The sequence below is a fragment of the Balaenoptera acutorostrata genome, chromosome 10, assembly GCF_949987535.1.
Source record: "Balaenoptera acutorostrata chromosome 10, mBalAcu1.1, whole genome shotgun sequence".
Lineage (NCBI taxonomy): Eukaryota > Metazoa > Chordata > Mammalia > Artiodactyla > Balaenopteridae > Balaenoptera > Balaenoptera acutorostrata.
This window is the reverse complement of record NC_080073.1, coordinates 47,050,105-47,077,272: the sequence shown is the minus strand read 5'-3', so window position 1 is coordinate 47,077,272 and position 27,168 is coordinate 47,050,105. Positions and strand designations below refer to the sequence as shown.

At 39.1% G+C, this 27,168-nt stretch overlaps 1 protein-coding gene across 2 annotated transcripts in view; it reads left to right on the top strand.

Moving 5' to 3' along the window:
* Positions 1–27,168, top strand: part of ANO10 (anoctamin 10) — a 235,783-nt gene that overhangs the window by 45,620 nt on the left and 162,995 nt on the right. For both annotated transcript variants that reach the window (XM_007193467.2, XM_057555504.1), the window contains exons 10-11: positions 3,734–3,925; positions 18,034–18,162. In XM_007193467.2, coding sequence (XP_007193529.2) covers positions 3,734–3,925; positions 18,034–18,162 — 321 coding nt within the window. The remainder of the gene's footprint in view (positions 1–3,733; positions 3,926–18,033; positions 18,163–27,168) is intronic.

Here is a 27,168-nt window from a genome sequence, read left to right as displayed (position 1 = left end):
TCCATTGTATGGATATACTACGTATTGTTTATCCATTAATCAGCTGGTAGACATTTGGATTGTTTCCACTTTTTGGCTATTATGAATAATGCTATTGTGAACATTTTTGTACAAGTTCTTGTATGAACACATGTTGCCATATGCTAGGTCATACGTTAACTCAACATTTAACTTTAAGGAACTGCCAGACTATTTCCAAAAGTAGTGGTAATTCTATATTCCAACCAGCCACAAGTGGGGTCCCATTTTTTCCCACAGCCTCACTTTTTTTTTTTTTTTTTTAAATGATAGCTATCCTAGTAGGTGTAAAGTAGTATTTCATTGTGGGTTTGCTTTGGATTTTCCTAATGCCTAAATATATTGATCATCTTTTCATGTGATTTTTGGCCGTTTGTATCTCTTCTTTGGGGAAACATATATTCACATTCTTTGCTCATTTTTAAATTGGGTCATCTGCCCTTTTGTTATTGAGTTGCAAGGGTTCTTCATATATTCTGAATATACATTTCTTATCAGATATATGATTTGCAAATATTTCTTCCCATTCTGTTGTTTATCTTTTTACTTTCTTGATGGTGTCCTTTGATCCACAAAAGTTTTAAATTTTGGTGAAGTCCAATTTCTCTCTTTTTTGTAACTTGTGCCTTGGTGTCACGTCTCAGAAACCATTGCCTAATCCAAGGTCAGGAAGATTTACTACTCTATGATTTGTTGACTGTTTTTATCATGAAAGGGTTTTGTACTTTGTTTTTCCTGTGTCTATTGAGGTGATTAAATATATTTATACATGCATACATGTATACCAATAAAACTATTCTGTTAATGTGGTATATCACATTGACTGATATTTATATGTTGAACCAGTCTTACAATCCTGGGGTAAATCCCACTTGATCACAGTGTAAAATCCTTTTACTCTGCTGCTGGATCCACCTTGCTAGTATTTTGTTGAGGATTTTTATATCTTTATTCAGGGGTGTTGGTCTGTATTTTTCTTATGAAGTCTTTGTCTGGTTTTGCTATTGAGGTTGTACTGGCTTCACAGAATGAGTTGGGAAGTGTTTCTTCCTCTTGTTCTTTTTGGAAGACTTTGTGAAGAGTTGGTATTAATTCTTCTTCTAGTGTTTGAGAGAATTCACAAGTGAACTGTCTGGGCCTGGGTTTTTCTTTGTGCAAAGTTTTTGATTGCTAACTCAATTTTTTTACCTGTTTTAGGTCTGTTTAGATGTTCTGTTTCTTCTCGAGTCACTTTTGATAGTTTGTGTCATTCTAAGAATTTACCCATTTTATCAAGGTTATTTAATGTTATTTTTGGCATATAATTGTTGTCATGTCCCAGGTCTCGAGTGAGTCCCTGGGGCAGGCTGCCAAGTAAGGGTCCTTGGCTTCACACAGGAAAGAATTCAAGAGGGAGCCATAGTAAACTGAAAGCAGGTTTATTTAGAGAGATATACACTCCATAGACAAGAGTGTAGGCTGTCTCAGAAGGCAAGAGCAGCCCTGAGTTGTGGTGGTGGTTAGTTTTCATGAGCTGGGAAATTTCATAGGCTAATGAGTGGGAGGAATGTTCTAGCTATCTTGGAGAAGCAGCAGGGATTTCCAGGAGTTGGGGCACCGCCCACTTTTTGGCCTTTTATGGGCAGCCTTGGAACTGTCATGGCACCTGTGGGCGTGTTGTTTAGCATATGCTAATGCATTACAGTGAGTGTATAATGAGGCTCAAGGTCTATGGAAGTTGACTCTTCCACCATCTTGGGCCTAGTAGGTTCTAACCAGTTTTTGCCGTATCCTGCTCTTAATGGTTGTGTCTTTCTTTTAATGGTTTCACCCTGCCCCTTCCTTCCTATCTCAAATTGTTCATAATTCTTCTCACTTATAATTCTTCCCCTTCCCCTTACTGACCCTAAAGTTCAACAGTAATGTCCCTTCTTTCATTCCTGATTTTAGAAATTTGAGTCTTTCTTTGTTTCTTGCACAGTTTAGGTAATGGTTTGTCATTTTTTGTTGATCTCGATCATTTCAAAAAACCGACTTATGGTTTCATTGCTCTTCTTTGTTTTTCTAATCTCTATTTTATTTATTTCACTCTAATCTTTATTATTTATTTCCTTCTGCTTGCTTTAGGTTTAGATTACTCTTCTTTTTCTGGTTTCTTAAGATGAAAATTTCAGTTTTTTTAAGATCTTTCTTCTTTTTTAACAAAGGCATTTACAGCCATAAATTTCCCTGTGAGCAGTGCTTTCACCGTATCTTATTAAGTTTTGGTATGTTTCATTCACCTCAAAGTATTTACTAATTTTTCTTGTGATTTCTTCTTTAACTCATTGGGTTTTTTTAGGAGTATGTTGCTCAGTTTTCACATAGTATGTGAATTTCCGAAATTTCCTTCTGTTACTGATTTCCTATTTTATTCCATTGTGGTCAGAGAAGATACTTTGTATGATTTTTAAGCCTTTTAAATTTGTTGAGAAGTGTTTCATGGCCTAACATATTATCTATCCTGGAAAATGTTCCATGTACACTTGAGAAGAATGAGTATTCTGCTTTTGGATTGAGTGTTTTATACATGTCTGTTAGGTCTTTGTTATTGTATTAGGGCATGCCTTCAATACTAGGCCAGGAAGTTAAAAATTCTGCCCTAGCATTCACTTTCTGCTTGTGCAGAGCCTCAGGGTCAGTCAGAGGTGAGATCTTAGACCTTTCTCAGATCTTTGCTAAGCTTATGTGTGATCCTCTGCATGTGCCTCATCTTCTCAATTCCCAGTAAAATGTGGGAGCTTTGCCAACACCCTGTGGATATCTCATTCTTCAGCCTTTTCTTTTGGGCTCCCTGGCTAGTCTGTTGTTTGCCCCAGCTGCTACCCTTTACCTCAGGCAGACTGATGTTAAAGCATTCAATTAACATCCCTGGGGGAGGAGCCTTTAGCACTGGGAGGACTCTGTGCAGTTAAATAGAGACAAGCCTTTGAGTGGGGTCTTCTAGAGCCAGGTCAGATAATGATTTCCCTTTGGGAATGAGGCTTTCAAAGATCTGTAGCCCCACTCTCCTCCCTCTGGCACAGGAATGCATGCTATTATTTTTCAAGGCTGCTGCAGAACTGGGGAGCAGGATATGAAACTAGAGTAAGTTAAAATGCCACAAGGTTGAGGTGTTATGCCTGACTAAATGCTGCCCCGAAAGCTGCAAGCCTTTAGTTAATTTCCAGAGTACTGAAAAAGTTGATCTTGACAAATTTTGTCATTTGTTGTTGTTGTTTGCTTTTATGGAGATGTAAACTTCTGGAGGTTCTTACTCTGCCCGTTTCGCTAGCATCACCACCATCAGTTTTTTAATGGAGGGTCAGGGGCTGAGACGCTGGGGTACCCATGATGTGAAGGGACCATCATGTAAAATTTCTAATAATGATCCTGGATCATTTCTTTTTACTTGGTCAAGAGCAAACTTCTTTAGCTTTGCTGTTATTTACCTTAGGGAAAAAAATGTAATAATCCAGTGATTCGACATGATATGAGCAGCTAAATCATTTTTTTATTCTTCATTTCAGGGACTTTAATATAAAGTTGGCTTTGAATTTAAGTAAATTCTGTTGTTGAGAAGACAGAATTGGGAGAAACTCTTTGAGTTTTTTTGTTTGTTTGTTTAGATGCTCATGCCTTGAATAGTATTGCAAAAGACTATTCTTATTAAGTGATATTAAAACAATGCCTGTTTTCTTCTTTTTTACATTTTCAGGGCACCTTTGATGATTACTTGGAGTTATTCCTGCAGTTTGGTTATGTGAGCCTTTTCTCCTGTGTTTACCCACTGGCAGCTGCCTTCGCTGTGCTAAATAATCTCACCGAAGTTAATTCAGATGCCTTAAAAATGTGCAGGGTCTTCAAACGCCCATTCTCAGAACCTTCAGCCAGTATTGGCGTATGGCAGGTAATTATTTGAGAAAAAATTATTTCTTTAAAAAAAAACAAAATGAGGCATTGTGATTAAAAAAAAAAAAAGCTCTATGGAGAGATTTGGGAAAACTGGATTTTATCCTTGCCATGCCACAAACTAGCTGTGTAACTTCAGGTGGTCATTAACTTTCTCTGGGGCATGCTTTTCTTGTTTTTAAAGTTGGGGGCGGGGATGAGCTATAATCTCCATGACTCCTTTCAGGTGTGAAACTTTGACAGTTTTCTTGGAGAGTAGTCAGCTGGGCCTCACCCACGGGTACTAATGAGGCCCTCCCCACTGCAGTGTCAGTGGAAATCACTGACACTGGACTTCTACTGGGGAGCCTGGACTTCCACTTCCACTCCTACCTGGCAGTAATGAGATTCCCTTTCAGGTCCCTGCTAGGGTGGTCTCAGAGAAAGCCCAGTGGAGAGTCAGGACTTTTAATACCACCCAAGAGGCCACATGAGTGCACAAAGGAGGCACTTGTACCCCTCCACCAAAGGAGGTATTAGTGGTAGTCTAGTGGGAAGCCAGAACTCTGGCCCCTCTCCAGCAATAATAAGGACCCCGCTCCCCACCTTGGGTGTCAGTGGTGTCCAGGTGGAGGACCTGGACTTCTGCCTCTACCTGCTAGTGACAAGATATTGTCCCCTGCTGGAGTGGTATCAGAGGAACCAACTAAAACAAAAGGTTATACAAAATCTGGAGTCTTATAACACCTAAAGTATCAAGGTTTTTATTTAAAAAATCACTCATTATACCAAGAAACAGGATGATACCAAACTGAATGAAAAAAAGACAATCAGCAGATGCCACCACCAAGATGACACACACATGTTGGAAATACTGGACAAAGATTTTAAAGCAGTCACAATAAAAATGCTTCAACAAGCAATTACAAACACACCTAAAACAGATGAAAAAATAGAATGTCTCAGCAAAGAAATAGACACAAAGGAGAATCAAATGGACATTTTAGAAGTTGAAAATATAATAAACAAAAAACTCAGTGAATGGGTGCAATAGCCGAATGGAAGGGATAGAGGAAAGAAGCAGGAACTGGAAAATAGAAAAATGGAAATTACCTGATCTGAACAACAGAGAGAAAATAGACTGAAGAAGTAAATATAGCCTCAGAGACCTGTGTGACTATAACAACAACAACAAAATCTAACATTCCTGTTATTGGAGTCCAAGAAGGAAAGGAGAAAGAAGGAAGGGCTGAAAAGGCACTTGAAGTAATAATGGCCAAAACTTTTCAAACTTGGCAAGAGACCTAAAACTATAGGTTCAAGAAGCCAAGTGAACCCCAAACAAAGAAGTTCATGCCAAAACGCATCATAATTAAACATCTGAAAACTAAAGACAAGGAAAAAAAATATTGAAAGCACTAAGAGAGAAATGACATCTTACCTATAGGGGAAAAACAATTAGAATGACAGCCAGTTTCTCATCAGAAATCATGGAGGCCAGAAGAAAGTGGCACAATATTTTCCAAGGCTAAAAAATACTGTCAATACAGAATCCTATATTCAGAGAAAATATCCTTTTGGAAGGAAGGGGAAATCAAGACACTCTCAAACGAAGGAAGAGTAAGAGAATTTTTTGCTAGCAGACCTATCCTAAAAGAATGGCTAAAAGTTCTGTAAACTGAGGAAATGATAAAGGGACAATGTCAGGAAGCAGAAACATGGTAAACAAAAACACAAGTAAAAACAATATATTTTCCTTCTACTCCTGAGTCTTTAAAGTTATGTTTGACAGTTGAAGCCAAAAAATACAACACTATTTAATGGTTCTAAGTATACGTAGAAAAAATATTATGACAATTGTATTATAAATGGGGAGTGATAAAGGGAGGTAAGATTTCTGTACTTTACTCAAACTAAATGACACAAGTAGACTGAATGTATACATATATATACACACACATATAAAATATAGTATATATATTTGTGTGTGTATGTCTATATATAGAGCAACCTCTAAAAAGCTATATTATTTAAAAGATACACTCAAAAACATAGTTAAATCAAAATGTACTAAAAATGTTGAGGTAACCTACAGTAAGACAAGAAGAAGAAAACAGAGAAATGAAAACACAGAAAACGAAGAAATGGCAGACTTAAGTCAATATTTTGATTAACTGTAAAGGGTCTAAAGACATGAGTTAAAGACAAAGATTGGCATAATGGATTAAAATGCGTAACTCAACTATATGCCATCTACAAGAAACGCAATTTAAACATGATATAAGCAGGTTGAAAGTAAAAGGATAGAAAAAATATATGTGGAAAAATTAATTGTAAGGAAGCAGGAGTGGCTATATTAATATCATATAGAGTAGACTTCTGAGCAAAGAAAATTACCAGAGAGGAACATTCTTTGATGATAAAAGGGTCAAATTATCAAGATGATGTAGAAATCTTAATATATATTCAGCAAACAACAAGGTTGTAAAATATGTGAACTAGAAACATAGAACTAAAAGGAGAAATAGATAAATCCACAATTATAGTTAGAAACTTCAACATCCCTTTCTCAACAGTTGACAGAACACTGGATAAAAAATCACCAAGGTTATTGAAGAACTCAACAACACCATCAAATAACAGAATCTAATCCATATTATAGAACATTCTACTCAACAGTAGAATATACTGTCACCTTCAACTTGATAAGGAGCATCTATTTAAAAAAACTTAAAGCTAATGTCATACTTATTAGTGAAAGATTGAATGCTTTCTTTCTAAGATTAAGAACAATGCAAGAATGTCCACTGTCACTACTTTTATTGAATATAGTACTAGAAATTCTAACTAGCATAGTAAGGCCAATGATATCTCCAATTTACCCACTAGCTGACCACAGGTACATGAGCAAGCCCAGTCAAGGTCAGCTAGACCAGAAAAATTGCATAGGTGAGCACAGCCTAAATTGTCCACCTGCAGAATCATGAGCTAAGTAAATGGTTGTTGTTTTAAGCCAGAGAGTTTGGGATGGTTTGTTACACAGCAATAGCTAACTAATGTATGAAGACTAAGTATTCTAAATATATCAGTTCTCCATTAATTTACAAGTTAATTAATCTACAAATGAGCTTATAAATGTAGCACTATCTCAATGGAAGTTTTTTTTTTTAACTAGGTAAACTTATTGTCAAGTTCACAGGGAAAAATAAATGAAATAGAATAGCAAGAAAACTCTAAAGAATAAGGGCAGGAACACTCCTTCCTACATATTAAAACTTGTTATATAACCTCAGTTGTTAAAGTAGTGTAGTGCTGGTGCATCATTAGACAATCAAACCAATGGAACAGGATTAAAAGTCCAGAAATTCAGTATATGATATAGGTGAAACGTCAATTCAATGGAGAAAATCATTAACCGTCCACCAATAGTTTTGGGATAATTAAGTCTCCAAAGTGTGTGTGTTGGGGGTAGTTTGCTCTTCAGAAGTTAAGAGGAAAAACGGCAAGACACAGAATGGGAGAAAATGTTGACAATACATTTGTCTGCCAAAGAATTTGTATTCAGATTATATGAAGGACTCTCCAACTTAATAATAAGACAATTAAATGAAAACATGGACAAAATATTTGAAGAAATGCTTCACTAAAGAATATATACAAATGGCCAATGAGCTCATGAAAATATTTAGAATTAGCTGCCAGGGAAATGCACATGAAAACCACAATGCAATAGCACTGTATACCTGTTTTAAAATTAAGAAGACTGATGATGCCAAGTGTTGGCAATGAGGTATATAGTAACTGGAACTCTCATACATTGCTGATAAGGACATGCTATAATGGTCACTTTGCAAAACTAGATTGCACTTTGTAAAAAAGTTCAACATACAGCTACCATGCCACCCAGCACTTCTACTCTTAGAAATCCAGGGGAAATGAAAGAATATGTCCATACAAAGACTGCACAGGAGTGTCCATAGTAACTTTATTCACAGTTATTCCAGTAGTCCAAAACTGGAAACAACCCAACTTGCTGTCAATAGGTAAATGGGTAAAAAAATAATTATGGTATATTCATAAAATGGAGCACTACTCAGCAGTAAAAAAGGAATAAATTACTGATAACATACAATGTTAAAATCTGTATGCTGCTAAACCAAGATGGTGGAGGAGTAGGAGGACGTGGAGTTCAACTCTTTTCACAAATGCATCACGAATACAGATGGAACAATTCTCACAGAACACTGGCTGAACACTAGCAGAAGACCTTGGACACTGGAAAGGACAAGAAAGATCCCCACATAACTGGGTAGGACAAAAGAAAGAAGGGAAAAAGAAGAGGAGAGGAAGCAGGATGGGATCTGCGCACTTGGGGAGGAGCTGAAGCAGAGGAGAGGCTCCTGTATCTGGGGAAGCCCCCTCACCGATGAGGAAATCAGTTGGGACAGAAGGGGAGCATCTGAGGCTGTCAGAGGAGCATGAAACAGCTGGTCTGTGGCAGACAGGACAGAGTAAGACCTACACAGATGGTCCGTGCCACAGCCCTGTGCGTCCCAGAGTGGGACGTGAGTCCACCGGTGCACATGGGGTCTGAGAGCTGGAACATGGGGATTGGAGAACAAACCCAGGGGGAGGACTGCTGTTGGCTGCGAGGAGACAGCCAGAGGGGATGGGAGAGAGGTAACCTGCAACTGGGAATGCTTGTGGAGGAAACCCAGACTGCCGTAGAAGCAAGGCGCCACTGTTGAGTGATGTGCAGGGGGTAGAACCACCATTGCAGCCTCTCTCTCTCCATGCGCCGGCCCCCTGTCCCGCCAAGTGCTAGGAAAAGCCCCCACCAGAGCTGACCTTCTCACGCCTGCTGCCAGGTGCTAGGAAAAGACCCCACCAGGGCTGACCTTCTTGCACCAGCTGCCAGACACTAGGAAAGGCTACCACTAGGGCCAGATCTCTCGCGCCCATGGCTGCCAGCTTTCCCGTACACCTGCCGCCAACAGGGCCCCTGCAAACCAGGCAGTTGTGCCACCTCCACATCCTGTCCTCACTGGGACAGACTTGGGTGCTCCAGGGCAGCCTCGGGAGCAGACTCCTGTGGATGGCCCACGTGCAGAGGTGGGGCTAAAACCACAGATGAGCCCCAGGGGCGGGGCGACTAAGGAAGAGGAACAAAAACCTTTCCATGCAGCTGCACAAACCACAGATTAAATCCCTGCAATCCGCTTGGTAAACCCTGCATCTGTGGAATATCTGAATGGACAACAAGTGTTCCCACAACTGAAACCAGTCTAGCTCTAGCATCTGTGGACTTTGGGGACTAGTACATGTGGGAGTTGGGCCAGGTCAGAGTCTGAGCTGCCCCCACAGTGCCCACAGAGGGACCAGAGACTTACCTAGGGGTTTTGGAGGGCCTCCTGGGGAGGTGAAGGTTGGCTGTGACTCACAGTGGGGGCAAGGACACTGACAGCTGAGACCCCAGGAAAAAATAATTATTACTACTTTTTTAATGTTTTGCTTTGTTCTGTTCTTCTGTTTTTTAAATTTGGTTTTACTTTTTATTTAGTGTTAAAAAAATTTTAATATATTTTTAATTCTCTTATATTTCTATTTCTGCGTTACATTTTTGCTGTTCTCTGTTCTTTCCTTGTTTTTTTCTTTCCTTTGTTGTATTTTGTTTTCATCTTTTTTTTCCTTTGTTCTATTTGTTCTTATCTTTTTTATAATTTTTTTTCTCATTTTTGTGTTTTGTTTTCTTTTCTTTTTCCTTCAGTTTGCATTCTGCTTTTGTTTTGTTTTTTATTTTTTGTTTTTGTTAGTTTTGTTTTTAATTGTTTGATTTTGTTTTGGGATTCATTTGTTTATCTGCTTGTTCTCTTGTTTTTTGTTTTCTCTCTTTTTGTTTCTTATTTTGTATGTATATGTGTTCAGCTTTTTGTTTTTGTTTGGCTTTGCTTTTACCATTTGGGGTTTTGTTTGTTCATTTGTTTGTTTGTTTTTAATTGTTGCTGTTTGCTTGTTTTTTTGTTTTTTTTTGTTTTTTTTAATACTTTATTTATTTATTTTTATTTATTTATTTATGACTGTGTTGGGTCTCTTAGTTTTCGTGTGAGGGCTTTCTCTAGTTGCGGCAAGTGGGGGCCACTCTTCATCGCGGTGCGGGGGCCGCTCTTCATCGCGGTGCGCGGGCCTTTCACTATCGCGGCCCCTCCCGTTGCGGGGCACAGGCTCCAGACGCGCAGGCTCAGTAGTTGTGGCTCATGGGCCCAGTTGCTCCGTGGCATGTGGGATCTTCCCAGACCAGGGCTCGAACCCGTGTCCCCTGCATTGGCAGGCAGACTCTCAGCCACTGTGCCACCAGGGAAGCCCCTGTTTGCTTGTTTTTATCTTTGCTATTTGTCTTGGGTATTGTTTGTCTGTTTGCTTTCATTTGTTTTCTTCCTGCCCTTTTTTTTTTCTTTTCTTTTTATTTTTTCCCCTTTTTCTCCAAGCTATGTGGCTTGTGGGGTCCCAGGCCTTGGTTCCCAGGCCGGGGGTCGGGCCTGAGTCTCCGAGGTGGAAGAGCCTAGTTTAGGACCCTGGAACACCAGAGAATTTCTGGCCCCAGGCAATATTAATCAGCGAGAGCTCTCCTGGAGGTCCCCATCTCAACTCCAAGACCTGGCTCCACTCAACTGCCTGCCGGCTCCAGTGCTGAACGCCACACACCAAACAACAAGGGAGACAGGAACACAAACCCACCCATCAGCAGAGAGACTGTCTAAAGTCGTACTAAGCCTACAGACACCCCAAAACACACCACCTGACGTGACCCTGCCCGTCAGAGGGAAAAGATCCAGCTCTACCCACCAGAATGCAGGCACCCGTCCCTCCCACCAGGAAGCCTACACAAGTCACTGGACCAACCTCACTCACTGGGGACAGATACCAGAAGCAAGAGGAACTACGACCCTGCAGCCTGCAGAAAGAAGACCTCAAACACAGTAACTTAGACAAAATGAGAAGACAGGGAAATATCTTGCAGATGAAGGAGTAAGGTAAAAACCCAGAAGACCAAATAAATGAAGAGGAAATAGGCAATCTACCTGAAAAAGAATTCAGAGTAATGATAGTAAAGATGATCCAAAATCTCAGAAATAGATTGGAGAAAATACAAGAAACGTTTAACAAGGACCTAGGAAAACTAAAGAACAAACAAACAGTGATGAACAACACAATAACTGAAATTAAAACTAGAAGGAATCAATAAAAGAATAACTGAGGCAGAAGAATGGATAAGTGAGCTGGAAGATAGAATGGTGGAAATAACTGCCACAGAGCAGAATAAAGAACAGAGAATGAAAGGAATTGAGGACAGTCTCAGAGACCTCTGGGACAACGTTAAATGCACCAACATTTGAATTATAGGGGTCCCAGAAGAAGAAGAGAAAGAGAAGGGGTCTGAGAAAATATTTGAAGAGATTATAGTCAGAAAATTCCCTAACATGGAAAGGAAATAGTCAAGTCTAGGAAGCACAGAGAGTCCCATACAGGATAAACCCTAGGAGAAACACACCAAGATGCATATTAATCTAACTAACAAAAATTAAATTCAAAGAAAAAAATATTAAAAGCAGCAAGGGAAAAGCAACAAATAACATACAAGGAAATCCCAATAAGGTTATCAGCTGATATTTTAGCAGAAACTGTAGGCTAGAAGGGAGTGGCAGGATATATTTAAAGTGATGAAAGGGAAAAACTACAACCAGGATTACTCTACCCAGCAAGGCTCTCATTCAGATTTGACGGAGAAATCAAAAACTTTACAGATAAGCAAAAGCTAAGAGAATTCAGCACCACCAGACCAGCTTTTCAGCAAATGCTAAAAGAACTTTTCTAGACAGGAAACAGGAGAAGGAAAAGACCTACAGTAACAAACCCAAAACAATTAAGAAAATGGTAATAGGAACATACATGTCGATAATTACTTTAAATGTAAATGGATTAAATGCTCCAATCAAAACACAGACTGGGGGCTTTCCTGGTGGTCCAGTGGTTAAAGAATCCACCTTACAATGCAGGAGACGCGGGTTTGATCCCTGGTCAGGGAACTAAGATCCCACATACTGCGGGGAAACTAAGCCTGCGTGCCACAACTACTGAGCTCATGTGCCACAACTACTGAGCTCGCGCACCTCAGCTAGAGCCTGCGTGCCATAAAATACAGAGTCCATGCGCTCTGGAACCTGTGCGCCACAACTAGAGAAGAGAAAACCTACACGCTACAACTGGAGAGAAGCCTGTGCACCACAACAAAGAGCCCACACACCACAACGAAAGATCCCGCATGCCTCAACAAAGATCCCGCATGCCACAACTAAGACCTGATGCAGCCAAACATAAATTAAAAAAAAAAAAGACACAGACTGGCTGAATGGATACAAAAACAAGACCTATATGTATGTTGTCTACAAGAGACCCACTTTGGACCTAGGGACACATACAGACTGAAAGTGAGGGGATGGAAAAAGATACTCCATGCAAATGGAAATCAAAAGAAAACTGGTGTAGCGATACTCACATCAGACAAAATAAACTTCAAAATAAAGACTGTCATAAGAGACAAGGAAGGACACTACATAATGATCAAGGGATCAATCCAAGAAGAAGACATAGCAATTGTAAATATTTATGTACCCAACATAGGAGCACCTCAATACATAAGGCAAGTGCTACCAGCCATAAAAGGGGAAATTGACAGTAACACAGTAATACTGGGGGACTTTGACACTCCACTTACACCAATGGATAGATCATCCAGACAGAAAATTAATAAGGAAACACAAGCCTTCAGTGACACATTAGACCAGATAGACTTTTATGATATTCATGGGACATTCCACCTGAAAGCAGCAGAATACACTTTCTTCTCAACTGCATATGGAACGCTCTCCAGGATAGATCACATCTTGGGTCACAAATCAAGCCTCAGTAAAGTTAAGAAAATTGAAATCGTATCAAGCATCTTTTCCCACCACAACACTATGAGATTACAAATCGATTACATGGAAAAAAAGACCTGTAAAAAACAGAAACACATGGAGGCTAAACTGCACTACTAAATAACCAAGACATCACTGAGGAAATAAAAAAAATACCTAGAAACAAATGACAATGAAAATACAATGACCCAAAATCTATAGGGTGCAGCAGTTCTAAGAAGGATTTTTATAGCAATACAATTCTATCTCAAGAAACAAGAAAAATCTCAAACAACCTAACCTTATACCTAAAGCAGCTGGAGAAAGAAGAAGAAACAAAACCCAAAGTTAGGTGAAGGAACGAAATTATAAACATCAGAGCAGAAATAAATGAAATAGAAATGAAAAAAAAACAATAGCAAAGATCAATAAAACTAAAAGCTGGTTCTTTGAGAAGATAAACAAAATTGATAAACCTTTAGCCAGACTCATCAAGAAAAAGAGGGAGAGGACTCATATCAATAAAATTAGAAATGAAAAAGGAGAAGTTACAACTGACACCGCAGGAATACAAAGGATCGTAAGAGACTACTACAAGCAACTATATGCCAATAAAATGGACAACCTGGAAGAAATGGACAAATTCTTAGAAAGGTGTACAACCTTCCAAGACTGAACCAGGAAGAAATAGAAAACATGAACAGACCAATAACAAGTAATGAAATTGAAACTATGAAAATCTTCCAACAAACCAAAGTCCAGGACAAGATAGCTTCACAGGTGAATCCTATCAAACATTTAGAGAAGAGCTAACACCTATCCTTCTCAAACTCTTCAAAAAATTGCAGAGAGAGGAACACTCCCAAATTCATTCTACAAGGCCACCATCACCCTGGTACCAAAACCAGACAAAGATATCACAAAAAAAGAAAATTATAAGCCAATATCACTGATGAACATAGATGCAAAAATCCTCAACAAAACACTAGCAAACCAAATCCAACAACACATTAGAAGGATCATACACCATGATCAAATGGGATTTATCCCAGGGATGCAAGGATTCTTCAATATACACAAATCAATCAATGTGATACACCATATTAACAAACTAAAGAATAAAAACCATATGATCATCTCAATAGATGCAGAAAAAGCTTTCGATAAAATTCAGCACCCATTTATGTAAGAACTCTCCAGAAAGTGGGCATAGAGCAACTTACCTCAACATAATAAGGTCCATATATGACAAACCCACAGCAAACATTATTCTCAATGGTGAAAAACTGAAAGCATTTCCTCTAAAATCAGGAACAGGACAAGGGTGCCCACTCTCGCCATTATTATTCAACATAGTTTTGGAGGTCCTAGCCACGGCAGTCAGAGAAGAAAAAGAAAAGGAATCCAAATTGGCAAAGAAGAAGTAAAACTGTCACTGTCTGCAGATGACATGATACTATACATAGAAAGTCCTAAAGTTGCCACCAGAAAACTACTAGGGCTAATCAATGAATTTAGTAAAGTCACAGGGTACAAAATTAATACACAGAAATCTCTTGCATTCCTATACACTAATAATGAAAGATCAGAAAGAGAAATAAGGAAACAATCCCATTTACCACTGCAACAAAAAGAATAAAATACCTAGGAATTAACCTACCTAAGGAGGCAAAAGAACTGTATGCAGAAAGCTGTAAGATACTGATGAGACAAATCAAAGATGGCACAAACAGATGGAGAGATATACCATGTTCTTGGATTGGAAGAATCAATATTGTGAAAATGTACTACCCAAAGCAGTCTACAGATTCAATGCAATCTCTGTCAAACTACCAATGGCATTTTTCACAGGACTAGAACAAAAAATTTTACAATTTGTATGGAAACACAAAAGACCTCAAATAGCAAAAGCAATCTTGAGAAAGAAAAATGGAGCTGGAGGAATCACTCTTCCTGACTTCAGACTATACTACAGGGCTACAGTAATCAAGACAGTATGGTACTGGCACAAAAACAGAAATATAGGTCAATGGAACAGGATAGAAAGCCCATAGATAAATCCATGCACACTGTGGCCACCTTATCTATGACAAAGGAGACCAGAATATACAATGGAGCAAAGACAGCCTCTTCAATAAGTGGTGCTGGGAAAACTGGACAGCTACATGTAAAAGAATGAAATTAGAACACTCCCTAACACCATACACAAAAATAAACTCAAAATGGATTCAAGACCTAAATGTAAGGCCAGACACTATAAAACTCAGAATGGGAGAAAATATTTGCAAATGAAGCAACTGACAAAAGATTAATCTCCAAACTATACAAACAGCTCATGCAGCTCAATATCAAAAAAACAACCCAATCAAAAAATGGGCGAAAGACCTAAATAGACATTTATCCAAAGAAGACATGCAGATGGCCAACAAACACATGAAAAGATGCTCAACATCACTAATTATTAGAAAAATGCAAATCAAAAGTAAGATGAGATATCACCTCACACTGGTCAGAATGGCCATCATCACAAAGTCTACAAACAATAAATGCTGGAGAGGGTGTGGAGAAAAGGGAACCCTCTTACACTGTTGGTGGGAATGTAAATTGATACAGCTGCTATGGAGAACAGTGTGGAGGTTCCTTAAAAAGTAAAAATAGAACTACCATGTGACCCAGCAATCCCACTACTGGGCATATACCCAGAGAAAACCGTAACTGAAAAAGATAGGTGCACCCCAGTGTTCATTGCAACACTGTTTACAATAGCCAGGGCATGGAAACAACCTAAGTGTCTATTGACAGAGGAATGGAAAAAGAAGATGTGGTACATATATACAATGGAATATTACTCAGCCATAGAAAGGAATGAAATTGGGTCATTTGTAGAGACATGGATGAACCTAGAGATTGTCATACAGAGTGAAGTAAGTCAGAAAGAGAAAAACAAATATCATACATTAACTCATATATGTGGAATGTGGAAACATTGGTATAGACGATCTTATTTACAAAGCAGAAATAGAGACACAGACATAGAGGACAAATGTATGGATATCAAGGGGGGAAGGGGGATGTGTGGGATGAATTAGGAGATTGGGATTAACACAATACACTACTGATACTATGTATAAAGTGAATAACTAATGAGAACCTACTATATAGCACAGGGAACTCTACTCAGTACTTGTGGTGACCTCAGTGGGAAGGAAATCCAAAAAAGTGGGGATGTATGTATTCATATAGCTGATTCACTTTGCTGTACAGCAGAAACGAACACAACATTGTAAAGCAACTATACTCCAATAAAAATATTATTGAAAAATCAGTATGCCAAGTGAAAGAAGCAGACATAAAAGCATGTATACTGTATGATTCTAATTATATAGAATTCTGGAAAGTCAAACTAATATATAGTGACAAAAAAACAGATCAGTGTTTGCTTGGGGCCAGGTACAAAGTGAGGGGTGGTTTGCTTGGGGCCAGGAATCTTTTGGGGAAAATGGAAATATCCTATTTGTGATGGTGGTTTCACTGGTAAATACACTTATCAAAAGTTAATGAAGTGTATACCATAAATGAGTACAATTTATTATATGTAAATTGTAACTCAGTATATGTGATATTTAAAAACCCAAAAGCTTAGTTAGAAATGTATTAAAAATGCAGGAAGCCAGACACTGTCATGTGCTGCCAATGGGAAAGTGAACTGGTCAACCCTGGGGAGTTCAGCTTGCTATTATCTATCAAAATTATGAGCACAGTGGCCCCTTTGACTCAACTAGTCCACTTCCAGGAACTTATCCCACTTCCACACTTCTTAAATGATGTGTTTGCAAGTTTACTAACTGTAGCATTGTTTGTAATAGCAAGCAATTAGGAAATGGTTAAATAAACCTTGGTACATTGATGCAATGAAATACTTAAGCAGTTGTGACTTAAGTCTTACGTTGTGACTTAAGAATGAGGGAGATCTTTGAGTACGGACACAGAATATCCTCCAAGACATTTTAAGTGACAAAAGCAAGGGGCCTGACAATGTGTATTATGCTGAGAAGAGAGTAAGAAAGTATATGTTCAGGTTTGCTTATATTTATTTGCATACAAAGTGTCTGGAAAGATACATAAGAAATTAATAATAGTGATTATCTTATGGGGAGAACAGGAGGTGACGAAGGGGAGAAAGGGGACAAGGAGACTCTTCCCTATACACTGATAACATTTTATTTTTGAACTAATTTATAATAAATCAATAAATAGAAATTTAAAGCTATTTTAAGATAAAGTCCTGAGCAGATTTGTTGTAAAGAAAACTGTGGAGAAATAAGAAGATTACACAAAGGATATCTAAAATATTATAAGATGGTAGATATTCTTCCTGGGACAAGATTTTATTAAGTTTGGATCCGATCATGTTTTGTTTTGCTTCTATATTTCTAATAGTAATTGTATTTCTTAGAATTAGACATTGTTATTAAGTAGTGATCACCAAGTGCTGTACATAAAAAGAAAGAAAGAAAGAGAGAGAAAGAGGGAAAGAAAAGAAAGAACAATGGTCACAATGTTTCCATAGTCCATTCTCAGTAATACTCACCAGTCTCCTTCATAGGACCCTGGCTCAGTCTACCTAGTAGGTCTCAGTGGGGCATCTGTATTTTTCTGAAGTTCTACAGGTGACTCGGGAAATGTAGTTAGGAAGGGATCACTATCACTGGTGCCTCGGGTATGGCTGAACCAGATGTGGTATGGTATGTGGTCTGTCAAAGTAGAAGGACAGTTTCACAAAATGAATTCTATTTGAAATCATACCTAACTGTTTTTGAATGTGAAACATTCTCTCTGGCGGCCCTAGTTTAGATTCCCTTTAGCTATGCATAGAGTCAAGTAACTTTAATAGTGTATTTTTCTTGGATGTGTTCCCAATTCAGGTCCCTGGCCACATCCATTTGGGAAGATAGAACATACTGTTTGGGATATTCAAGCCAAAAGTATCTGAAATACCTTCTAACAGTATGGCTTTTTTGAGCTAACGAAAATCATGGCATTATAGAGAAAAAGTGGTACATGTCCTTGGAATGTTTAGAACTAAAGAAAGACTTTAGATAATACAAAAAAGGATGAGGAAATATGGAAGCAGTCACTGTGGTCTTTAATTTCACATTTTTTTTTCTTTCAGTTGGCTTTTGAAACAATGAGTGTTATATCTGTGGTCACTAACTGTGCTCTGATTGGAATGTCACCACAAGTGAATGCACTCTTTCCGGAGTCAAAAGCTGACCTCATTTTGATCGTGGCAGCAGTGGAGGTGAGTGAACATTTAGACCTATTTTAAATAGTCTCTACGTCAGATGCCTGTGTTATTCTAAGGCAGTGATGTCCCTGGCTGTCAGTGATGGGCAGTTTAGCGACATGCATTTACTGGTAAGAAAGCAAAGTGGCTCAGGTAATAGGAACACATGAGGATCCAGGCTGTCCTTTCCTGGTTATTGACTACTACAAAGAAGTCACCGTGGTGCTAACAGGACAGTGATTTTTCCAGCCATTGTGCTGGCCTGTCTAGCATTGAGGAAATAAATCCTATTTGAAATAGAATTCTATAGATTTAATGGTTTTTTTGAGTCTGTTTGGGGGCGAGGGAATCTGTCACTTCCACTTTCTAAAGCAAATAAATCCTAAGAAATGCTTTTTGATCATGACTTAAGTATCATTTGCAACAGGTGTGGGATTCATTGCAAAACACTCTAAAACTCCAAAATGTAACGTGTAGGAAGACTCAATTTCAAATACCAAGTACAAGTAGGCTGTCTGTGTACGTTTTAGATATTTGTCTTGTTTATCATGTTTCTGAGTACAGATTACTGTAACATCTTGAAAATTAAGCACTAACCAGTTGCAAATGGAAGAATTTGCAGGAATTTTCTTGTTGCTAGTGATTATAGTTGTCAGGAATATTGTGACCTTTCATTTTTAGATACTAAAAAAAATAGAGCAGTAGTGGAGATTTTTCAAAGCAGAATTTAGTAGGATCATAGAGCAGTGATTCTGGACTTAGGGCTGACCATAAGAAATGGAATTGTGAACTTGTACATTTCTAATGGTGGCTAAAGAAATATATTCTGCTCTGCTCTGTTTGCTCTTTTAGTGTATTTGATAGGAATCTGTGTTCATGATAGAAGCTATATATAGAGTATGCATTTTGGAGAATGATTTTAGACAGCAGCAACTAGGAAGGGAAAGAATGGCTTTGCAGATAAAAGTAGGTCTGTTTTGAATTTTGTGAGTTGAACAGGATTTTGGAGAGCTATTTGCAAGGCAGTTTATTACCTGTGGCAGTAAGAGAACAAAACAGAGGTACCTTAGACAGAGGATGGCCAGCTGGGCAGGCTCACAGTGCATCTTCTTGATTTAAAATACGGCGCTTAACTTTGCAGATCTTGGAAGTTGTCTTTGCCAGCACATCCAGAGCTAATAAGGCTTTGGGACTGACTTACACTTAAAAATCATGAGACTCACAGGGGACTGACCAGAATACCAGGTAGTTAATCTACCATAAGGAGACTTTTCCAATGCTTATAACCGTTGGTGTTAAAGTAGAAGTGGAGGGCTTCCCTGGTGGCGCGGTGGTAGAATCCGCCTCCCAGTGCAGGGGACACTGGTTCGAGCCCTGGTCCGGGAAGATCCCACATGCCGCGGAGCAGCTAAGCCCATGCACCACAACTACTGAGCCTGTGCTTTAGAGCCTGCGAGCCACAGCTACTGAAGCCCATGTGCCTAGAGCCTGTGCTCCGCAACAAGGGAAGCCACTGCAATGAGAAGCCCACGCACTGCAACAAAGAGTAGCCCCTGCTCACTGCAACTGGAGAAAGCCCAGGCTCAGCAACGAAGACGCAGTGCAGGCAAAAATAAATAAATAAAATAAATAAATTCAAAAAAATAAAAAAGTAGAAGTGGAATTGGTTATTAGAAGATTTCTTGGTAAATTTAGAAGCAGAGCAGGAGGAGTGTAATAGTCTTGAGAGACGCAGAAAACCTGAAAAACCATCCCTTCCCTCAAACAGGGCAGAGCTCTTTCATGAGCCGGATCTTGGTGTCCATCACCAGCTTCTGAGCAATGCTGGATGATTTCAGTACTGCCCACTTCTTGATTTTGCCTTCACTTTCTCTAGACTTTTGGCTGGCCCAGTCTTCCTATATATTCCTATTAATTAGACCACGGTCTTCTTTTGTATTGGTGATCTCTTAATCAGATAGCCACACCCTGGTTCTTCTTAATTAACGTGGGAGATTTCCTGGCCCATAAGACTGTTCTGTACATGGCTAACCTCAAGTGTTGCAGACTGATTTTGCTAGTCTAATCCTCATGTATTCACTTAATCTGCAAGTTTTAACATGTACTTTGTTGTTGCCCTGAAGTTCTAACCCTTATGCCTCCTCTTACATTTTTAGTCTCTTCATATAGTATTAAAGTAACTGTTTCACTGTCGTTATCTAAACTGGTTCCTTAGAGTACAACAGAAATAAGCCTCTATTTAAAAAATCTTGTGAGGAAAAACCTTAGGTTTTTTTTTTAAATTTAATTTATTTTTTTGGCTGCCTTGGGTCTTCGTTGCTGCACGCAGGCTTTCTCTAGTTGCAACGAGCGGGGTCTACTCTTCACTGCGTTGCGCAGGCTTCTCATTGTCGTGGCTTCTCTTGTTGTGGAGCACGGGCTCTAGGTGTGCGGGTTTCAGTAGTCGTGGTGTGCGGGCTCAGTAGTTGTGGCTCACGGGCTCTAGAGCGCAGGCTCAGTAGTTGTGGCACACGGGCTTAGTTGCTCCGTGGCATGTGGGATCTTCCCGGACCAGGGCTCAAACCCCTGTACCCTGCATTGGCAGGTGGATTCTTAACCACTGCGCCACCAGGGAAGTCCCAGGATTTTATTTAATTAAAAAGAAAATTTTAGATTTTTTTTTTAAAGCTTGATTGAGTATGCAGCGTAAAATTGAATAAAAGACAAAAATGATCATTATTTTATGTTGGTAACTCAGTGCCATGTTACAACTTTTGTGTATTTACCGCCATCTAGTGTTTCCTTTAAAAAATCATGAGACTTCAACACTACTTTTATTTGTATAATAGTTGCAGAAATTTATTAGAGACTGACCAAGAGAATAGCCTACCAATATGTGAAACCATATGATAGAATCATATGAAATGCCATTTTCTGGGTTAAAAATAGTCAAATATTGGGAATTTCATAAAGTTCAGCCCACAGCATTGTCAGTATCTAAATAATTTCTCTTAAATAATCATCATTATCCTCACTTCTGAGACAAATTTAGCTCACTTCTTTGATGTAATTTCAAGGAAAGGATCACTATGTTAAATGCAGAATTACACAAAGATCTCCATTTCCTAAAAGATAGAAATGGCCTAAAATCCTCTAAATATCAGATGTTTGATAATCTTTCATTTTAGCGTTAAATGCATTCACAGTTTTCTTTTAATTTTAAACTTGGCAAGATGCAGCAAACATATTGAATGCTAACAATTCACCTACTAAATGCTGTTCTTTTTCAAGGGTGAAAATGAATTAACTACTCACCTAGAAGTTACACTGCATTTCTGATGGTTAGGTTCTGGTGACCAGCAAGCCAGTCTGCACCATGCATGTTTAATTTTTAGTTTTAAAAATATCACTGAATTGCAGTTTCTTTTTTTTACAAAAGAACGTAAGTTAGGTAATTTTTTGTCTAGTGCTGCTCAGAAACAGAGTTGATTCTCATCTCTTTGTAATGACTAAAGGTGTCTTCTGATAGTGGACTGAAGCCTTAGGGTTCTTCTGTGCCCCGACTCACAAGCTTTATTTTCCTATTTAAAAAAAAATTAGTTTCATACTTAAAGAAAAGTTGCAAGCATAATACAGATAATCCCTACATATCCCTTTATTAGGAGTCACTAATTTTGAACATTTTGCCGTATATGTGCTTGCTGTCTGTCTCTTGATTGATTTACATCTGTATTTGTATCTACATATAGATATTTCAAACTATGGAGATTCTGTTTCTGTACTGCCTCTTAATGCACTGTGGCCCTGGGCCAGTCACCTTGTCTTGTAAGCTCATCTCCTTGACTGCGTATTGAGGCCAGTGCAGCATCCTTTCCAGGGATGCTCTGATGAGTATAGTAGAAATGACACACGTGTAACCCTAATCACAGGTGTCCGGCATGGAGCAGGTGCTGAACAAATTGCAGGTCTTGTTATCACTCTTACAAGGCAAGATCCTGTACATGTAAAATGCCAAACACAGAGCTGGGCACTTGGTCAAGGCACAGTGGATGTGAGCTGCAGTTCTAACCATCTCTGCAATGGCAGAATGAAGCTTTTGTTATCTTTATTATCATTCTATCATCATTTGTTAAGCAGGCAGTATAGCAGCATGGAAGTAGCTCGGGGTGTCAGAGTCAGGAGGTAGAGGAATTAGAATCTCAGCTCTTCCCCTTAATCTCTGCACACCTTGGTTTCCTTAGGTGTAAAATGAGAGCATTGGTATTGTACACAAGAAGTGATGGCACCAGATCTGACCCAGAGGAGGAGGTGAAAAAGTGATAACTTCACGGTACCACCATTGTTAATGAGTTAATCCTTTAGCAGTTGGCGCATATGTCTCCATCAGCTCATTGATGCGTTTCCATGAGCTTGGTTCTTCATAATAACACTGAATTGGTTTTGTTTGTGTTAAAGTTTCTTAAGTATTAATTGCCTTCTCTTATGTGCCTGTTCCCATCCTGTGATATGATTCCATTTTTCTTCCCTCTTCCTGCTCTTGTTCCCACATCTGAGTTCAGCCCTCCCTCCCACCCATCCATCACGCATCAAGTCTTGCTGATTCTGCCTTCTGAATATCTGTTTAGTTTCTCTTCCCTGTTACCATTGGCGTGGCTTGAGTTTAGGCTCTCACCATTTCTCATCTAGACTTATTTTTTAACAGCTTTTGGAGATACGTCACATAACTGTACAGTTCACTCATTTCAGATATACATTCCACGCCTCTTACCTAGACTTTTACAGCAGATCCTCACCAGCCATCTGGTTTTCATGCTTTCTCTCCCCTGCCTCATGCTCTCTACTTCTGGAGTGGTTATTCTAAAATGAAATTCTGATCATATTTCTCCTCTGCTTACAGAAGAAATGCCCGAGTTAAATATCAGGTTCTTTATAACCTCCTTTTCCCCTTCACCTCCCCTGCTGCCCCATCTCACCCTTGGACGTGCCGGAGCCCTTCCTACAAGTTGCTATTAGCATTTACTAAAACTGTACGGCAATCATGTATCTCTTCCACCAGACTGAGCTTCCTGAGAGCAGGGGCAAGGACAAGTGCGTAATAAATACTCAATAACTGAGAAGTGGCCATTGAATTACTTTAACTCTTTGTTTTCAAGTGATTAAGCAGTCGCTTGTTAAATGTTTGTTAATGAATGACTGAGTCACATATAGTTGTTGGTTTTTTTTCTTCAGTGAACATACAGTTAGCATTAGCTATTTGAGAATTAACTTCAACTTTTTAATTAAAGATTCTGCTGTACCTTTGGGAAGTACACCAACAAAACCCCTATGGCAAAATATTAAAATTGTGTTATTACAAGAAAACGTGAACTGAATTAGGCAGTATGGTACAGTGATTAAGAACATGGGCACTGGATTCAAATCCTGACAAGCTATGTGTCTTTGAATGAATTTGAACAATTCAGTACAATTGTTATGCAGATAATGAATAAATGCACGTGGTATGCTTACCACAGTGCTTGGCAAGATTAAGTATTCAGTATTTGTTAGTAATTGTTGTTGTCTCAGAAAAAAAAATCTGTTCTCATAAAAGTCTCTTCACCTGGTTGAAAGGTCTGATTAAATTCTGAGATTTCAATTTAAAAACTTGCCTAGGAAGGAACCCACAACCAACTCTTTACCTTCTCCCAGTGTCGGACCATGTGTTGGGTTCCTAAGAAGGTAAATAAGGTTTTTGACCTTTGGATTAGGGTACTTGGGATGGAATTATTGAACTGGGTTTTTTCCTTCTTCCTTTTGCTTCATCAATTCCTGTGATAATCTTGGTAATTTTCTCATCTTTCTATGGGCTGCCCCCCTCTTCAGTTTGATGAAACATTGCTTGTGTTCTCTTAATGGTGTGGGAATAATTAAAGACAGTCAAGGTAAATTCTTTCATTGGATATATATTCATTGTGTGCTTACAAGATGCCGGGCATTAACCAAGATACAGCCCTAGCTTTAGAAGTGCTCACAGAGAGAATCCTCTGAGAGATAAATCACAGTGCAGTAGAAGACCTCTTTCCTAACCTTCCCCAGCTCTCTCCATCCCCTCCTGACAGAGTTCCGACTGGCATAGACTCTCCCAGCCTGCTGGGTGGGAGCCATGGGGAAGATGTCCACTCACTGAGTTAAGTGCTTACCAAGAGGCACTTTGTTCCCAAATCTGTTTATGTGTGGTATTCTCGTTACTGTGATTGGCATAATTTAATTAAATGGAATGAAAACTGATGAAATGTGTGTGCTAAAATAGAGAAAGCCGTCATTTTCCGTGAAAACCTTTGGAAAGACTCCATAAAGACAAATTACTATCAGATGGATAAAGATGAGTCAATTATAAAAGATTAGGGAAAATCATAAAAATATGGGCAGCTTCCAGATTCTGTTTTCACATTGCTTCACAAGTGTCTTTAAATTTTCACTCTTCGTTAAAGAAAACAAACCTGGGAATCTTTGACATTGTCTTATGGGTGTTATTTATGCCTAGAAGACAGTGAGAAGCTCCATCACTGGATCCTACTCAAAGGAAAGGCCTTGGCTCCACATTAAAAGATTTGCAAATAAATATATACATTTAAATGCTTATTAAAATAAAATATTAAAGATAGGCATTTTTTTTAATGGGTCCTCATTTTAGCTAACTTTTTTGGTTAACTGAGAAATTACTGACCCAGGTGAGCTGCCTAAAGGAGCTTCTGTCCTTGGGGAATAGGGGATTAGGGGCCTGGCTTGTAAGTTTGTCAATTAATGGGAAATATTGGTTTGTTGAAGGACCCAGTGCCCTCCAAAGTGATAATTAGTATATAATCTGTTTAAATGTGACTTTGTTGATATCCAATTTTTACAAATTACTCTACATTCTTTTTTTTTTTTTTTCTTACTCTGCATTATTCTTTTAAGGTGATAACAGTGGTTGTAACCTGTTTCTTATCCTGGAAAGTTTAGGAAAAGGCAGGTCTCTGAAAGAGATCAGTTTATACTCGGAATGGAGTTGTTTTCAGATAAGAATTTTAGAAGGATTAAGAATTAGAAAGCTTGACAGTTTCTCTACACTCTTAAGTCATAATTTCTACCTTATTTAAAGTAAAACTGTAGAACATCCTGTATATCCATATTCAAATGTAAATACTCCAAATATCCACAAAGAAAATGACTTGGGTTATTCGTCTTTGAGGACTGTCACTCAGGTCTCCTCTCAGCTGGCGCTTTCAAAGCCTCCTGTCAAGTACCTGCTCCCTCTGATATCTCCTATTACATCCTAGCCTGTGCCCCGCCTTCAGCCACAGACCTGCTAAGTGCACTGGCTTCTTCTCGGATTTAGCTGCTGACTGCCTCTTTGCATGACATTGAACTTCCCTTTCTGATACATAAACCAGTTCACAGTCAAACTTGCCTCCTTTCTCTGCTTTTCTCTTTTATTCCTTTGGAGAATGGGAGATAAGAAAGCATTTTGGTTTCATTTTTTTTTTTCCCTAAGATGGAAAGCAAGTTGTGCTTCAGAAAATTGATAGTAGACTTTAAGAACATAAGAAAGCTCCACTCTTTATAGTATTGGATGGGATGTTGAGAAGTACCAATCCAAGGGGAATACATTTGGGGAGGCCTTGTATGGCAGGGGACCTCTTTTGAAGGAAGAGTGGGACATTGGGGCAGCTCCAGAGGCAGGAGTGACTTGGGAATGGTGTGGTCACAGGCCATGTGGGTTTGCTTAGGGAGAGTGAAGAGCATGAATTGGGGGATAAGGGGTAATGGGTGGGGAAATTGGTGGAGGGCTCAGAGCTCGTGAGGAAAACGTTACATTGCATGTACATTTCATGTAAAGTGGTCCGTTTTAACATGCTCAGAGGCAGAACTGCCATATTCATTTCCCCTCATTAATGTCAACTCTACTTGGCTATTCCCAGTGATACATGAAAATGAATAGCTTGAAAATTGAATCTACCATATCTCCCCTCCTTTCCTTACTAGGGAGTAGCTGCCGCATGTGGGTGTGAGGAGGTTGAAGTGGATTCATGCCTGAGGAGCCTGGCCCTGCGGGTGTAGGCAGCATTGGCTGTCCTCTGCCCTGGGCCACACCTTCGCCCTCCTGTGTCTCAGTGGTCCCAGTAGCCGCCAGGTTTCTCTGCTCTTTCCACAAGGGTCCAAAAGCTGGAGTCTGCCACGACCTCTTTTCCATTGTCCTCCAATCTACCTTGTTTTTTTTGGTTCCTGCAGTCCTGTTGGTTAGGTCCCAGTTCTTTATGCCTGCCAATCCTTATAGTTTATTTCTTCTGCCAGAAATACAAAACTGTCAGAATAGTTGTTCTTAATTAAGGACCTGTTCTTTCAGCTTTCCGTCTGTGCTTTCATATAACTTGTTTTATTTCCGTTTAACATGCTGTTTCTGGGTTGCTGGTCTACACTGGAAAGACAAAGAAGAAAAATTACACTCTTGCCCTCTAAGGAGACCTCAGCCCACAGGCAGAGCATTTCAGTAGTCGTCTTTGATGCCTATCTTCTTGCTTTTCCCCTCAATTAAAACAGTGCCTTTAAATCCATGTTTCTCAGCATCTGGACCCTGCTTAATCACCCCCCTCCTTTAGGAAAGTTCTCCCACATTAGCAGTACCCAAATCCAAAATGTTGTGTTTGGCCTCTAGGTCGAATCTCACTTCAAGAAACCCTTCAATGTTTTTTTTTACACTGGAATTCTGTATCAAAGATTGAACCAGGTTTGAATATCATTTTTTAGTGTCAGAGATGTTGATGTAATTAATTGGATTTGGTGAAATGGTATCAATTTGACCAGTTAATGATTTTTCTAGTTATTTTTATATGTCATAATTACTCTTTTATTTTGTCGTTATTTCTGTTTTCCTTCTTCCCCCGCCCCCCACTTTAGTCTGTAGCCTAAAAGGTTCAGAGGGCCTTTAGTGTCTTTTGTAGTCCCCCAAGGGGCTGTGTTCTAAAGACCGATTAAATTAGAAATCGCGTAAGAGTGTTTTTGCAGACTCCAAGGTGCTTATAA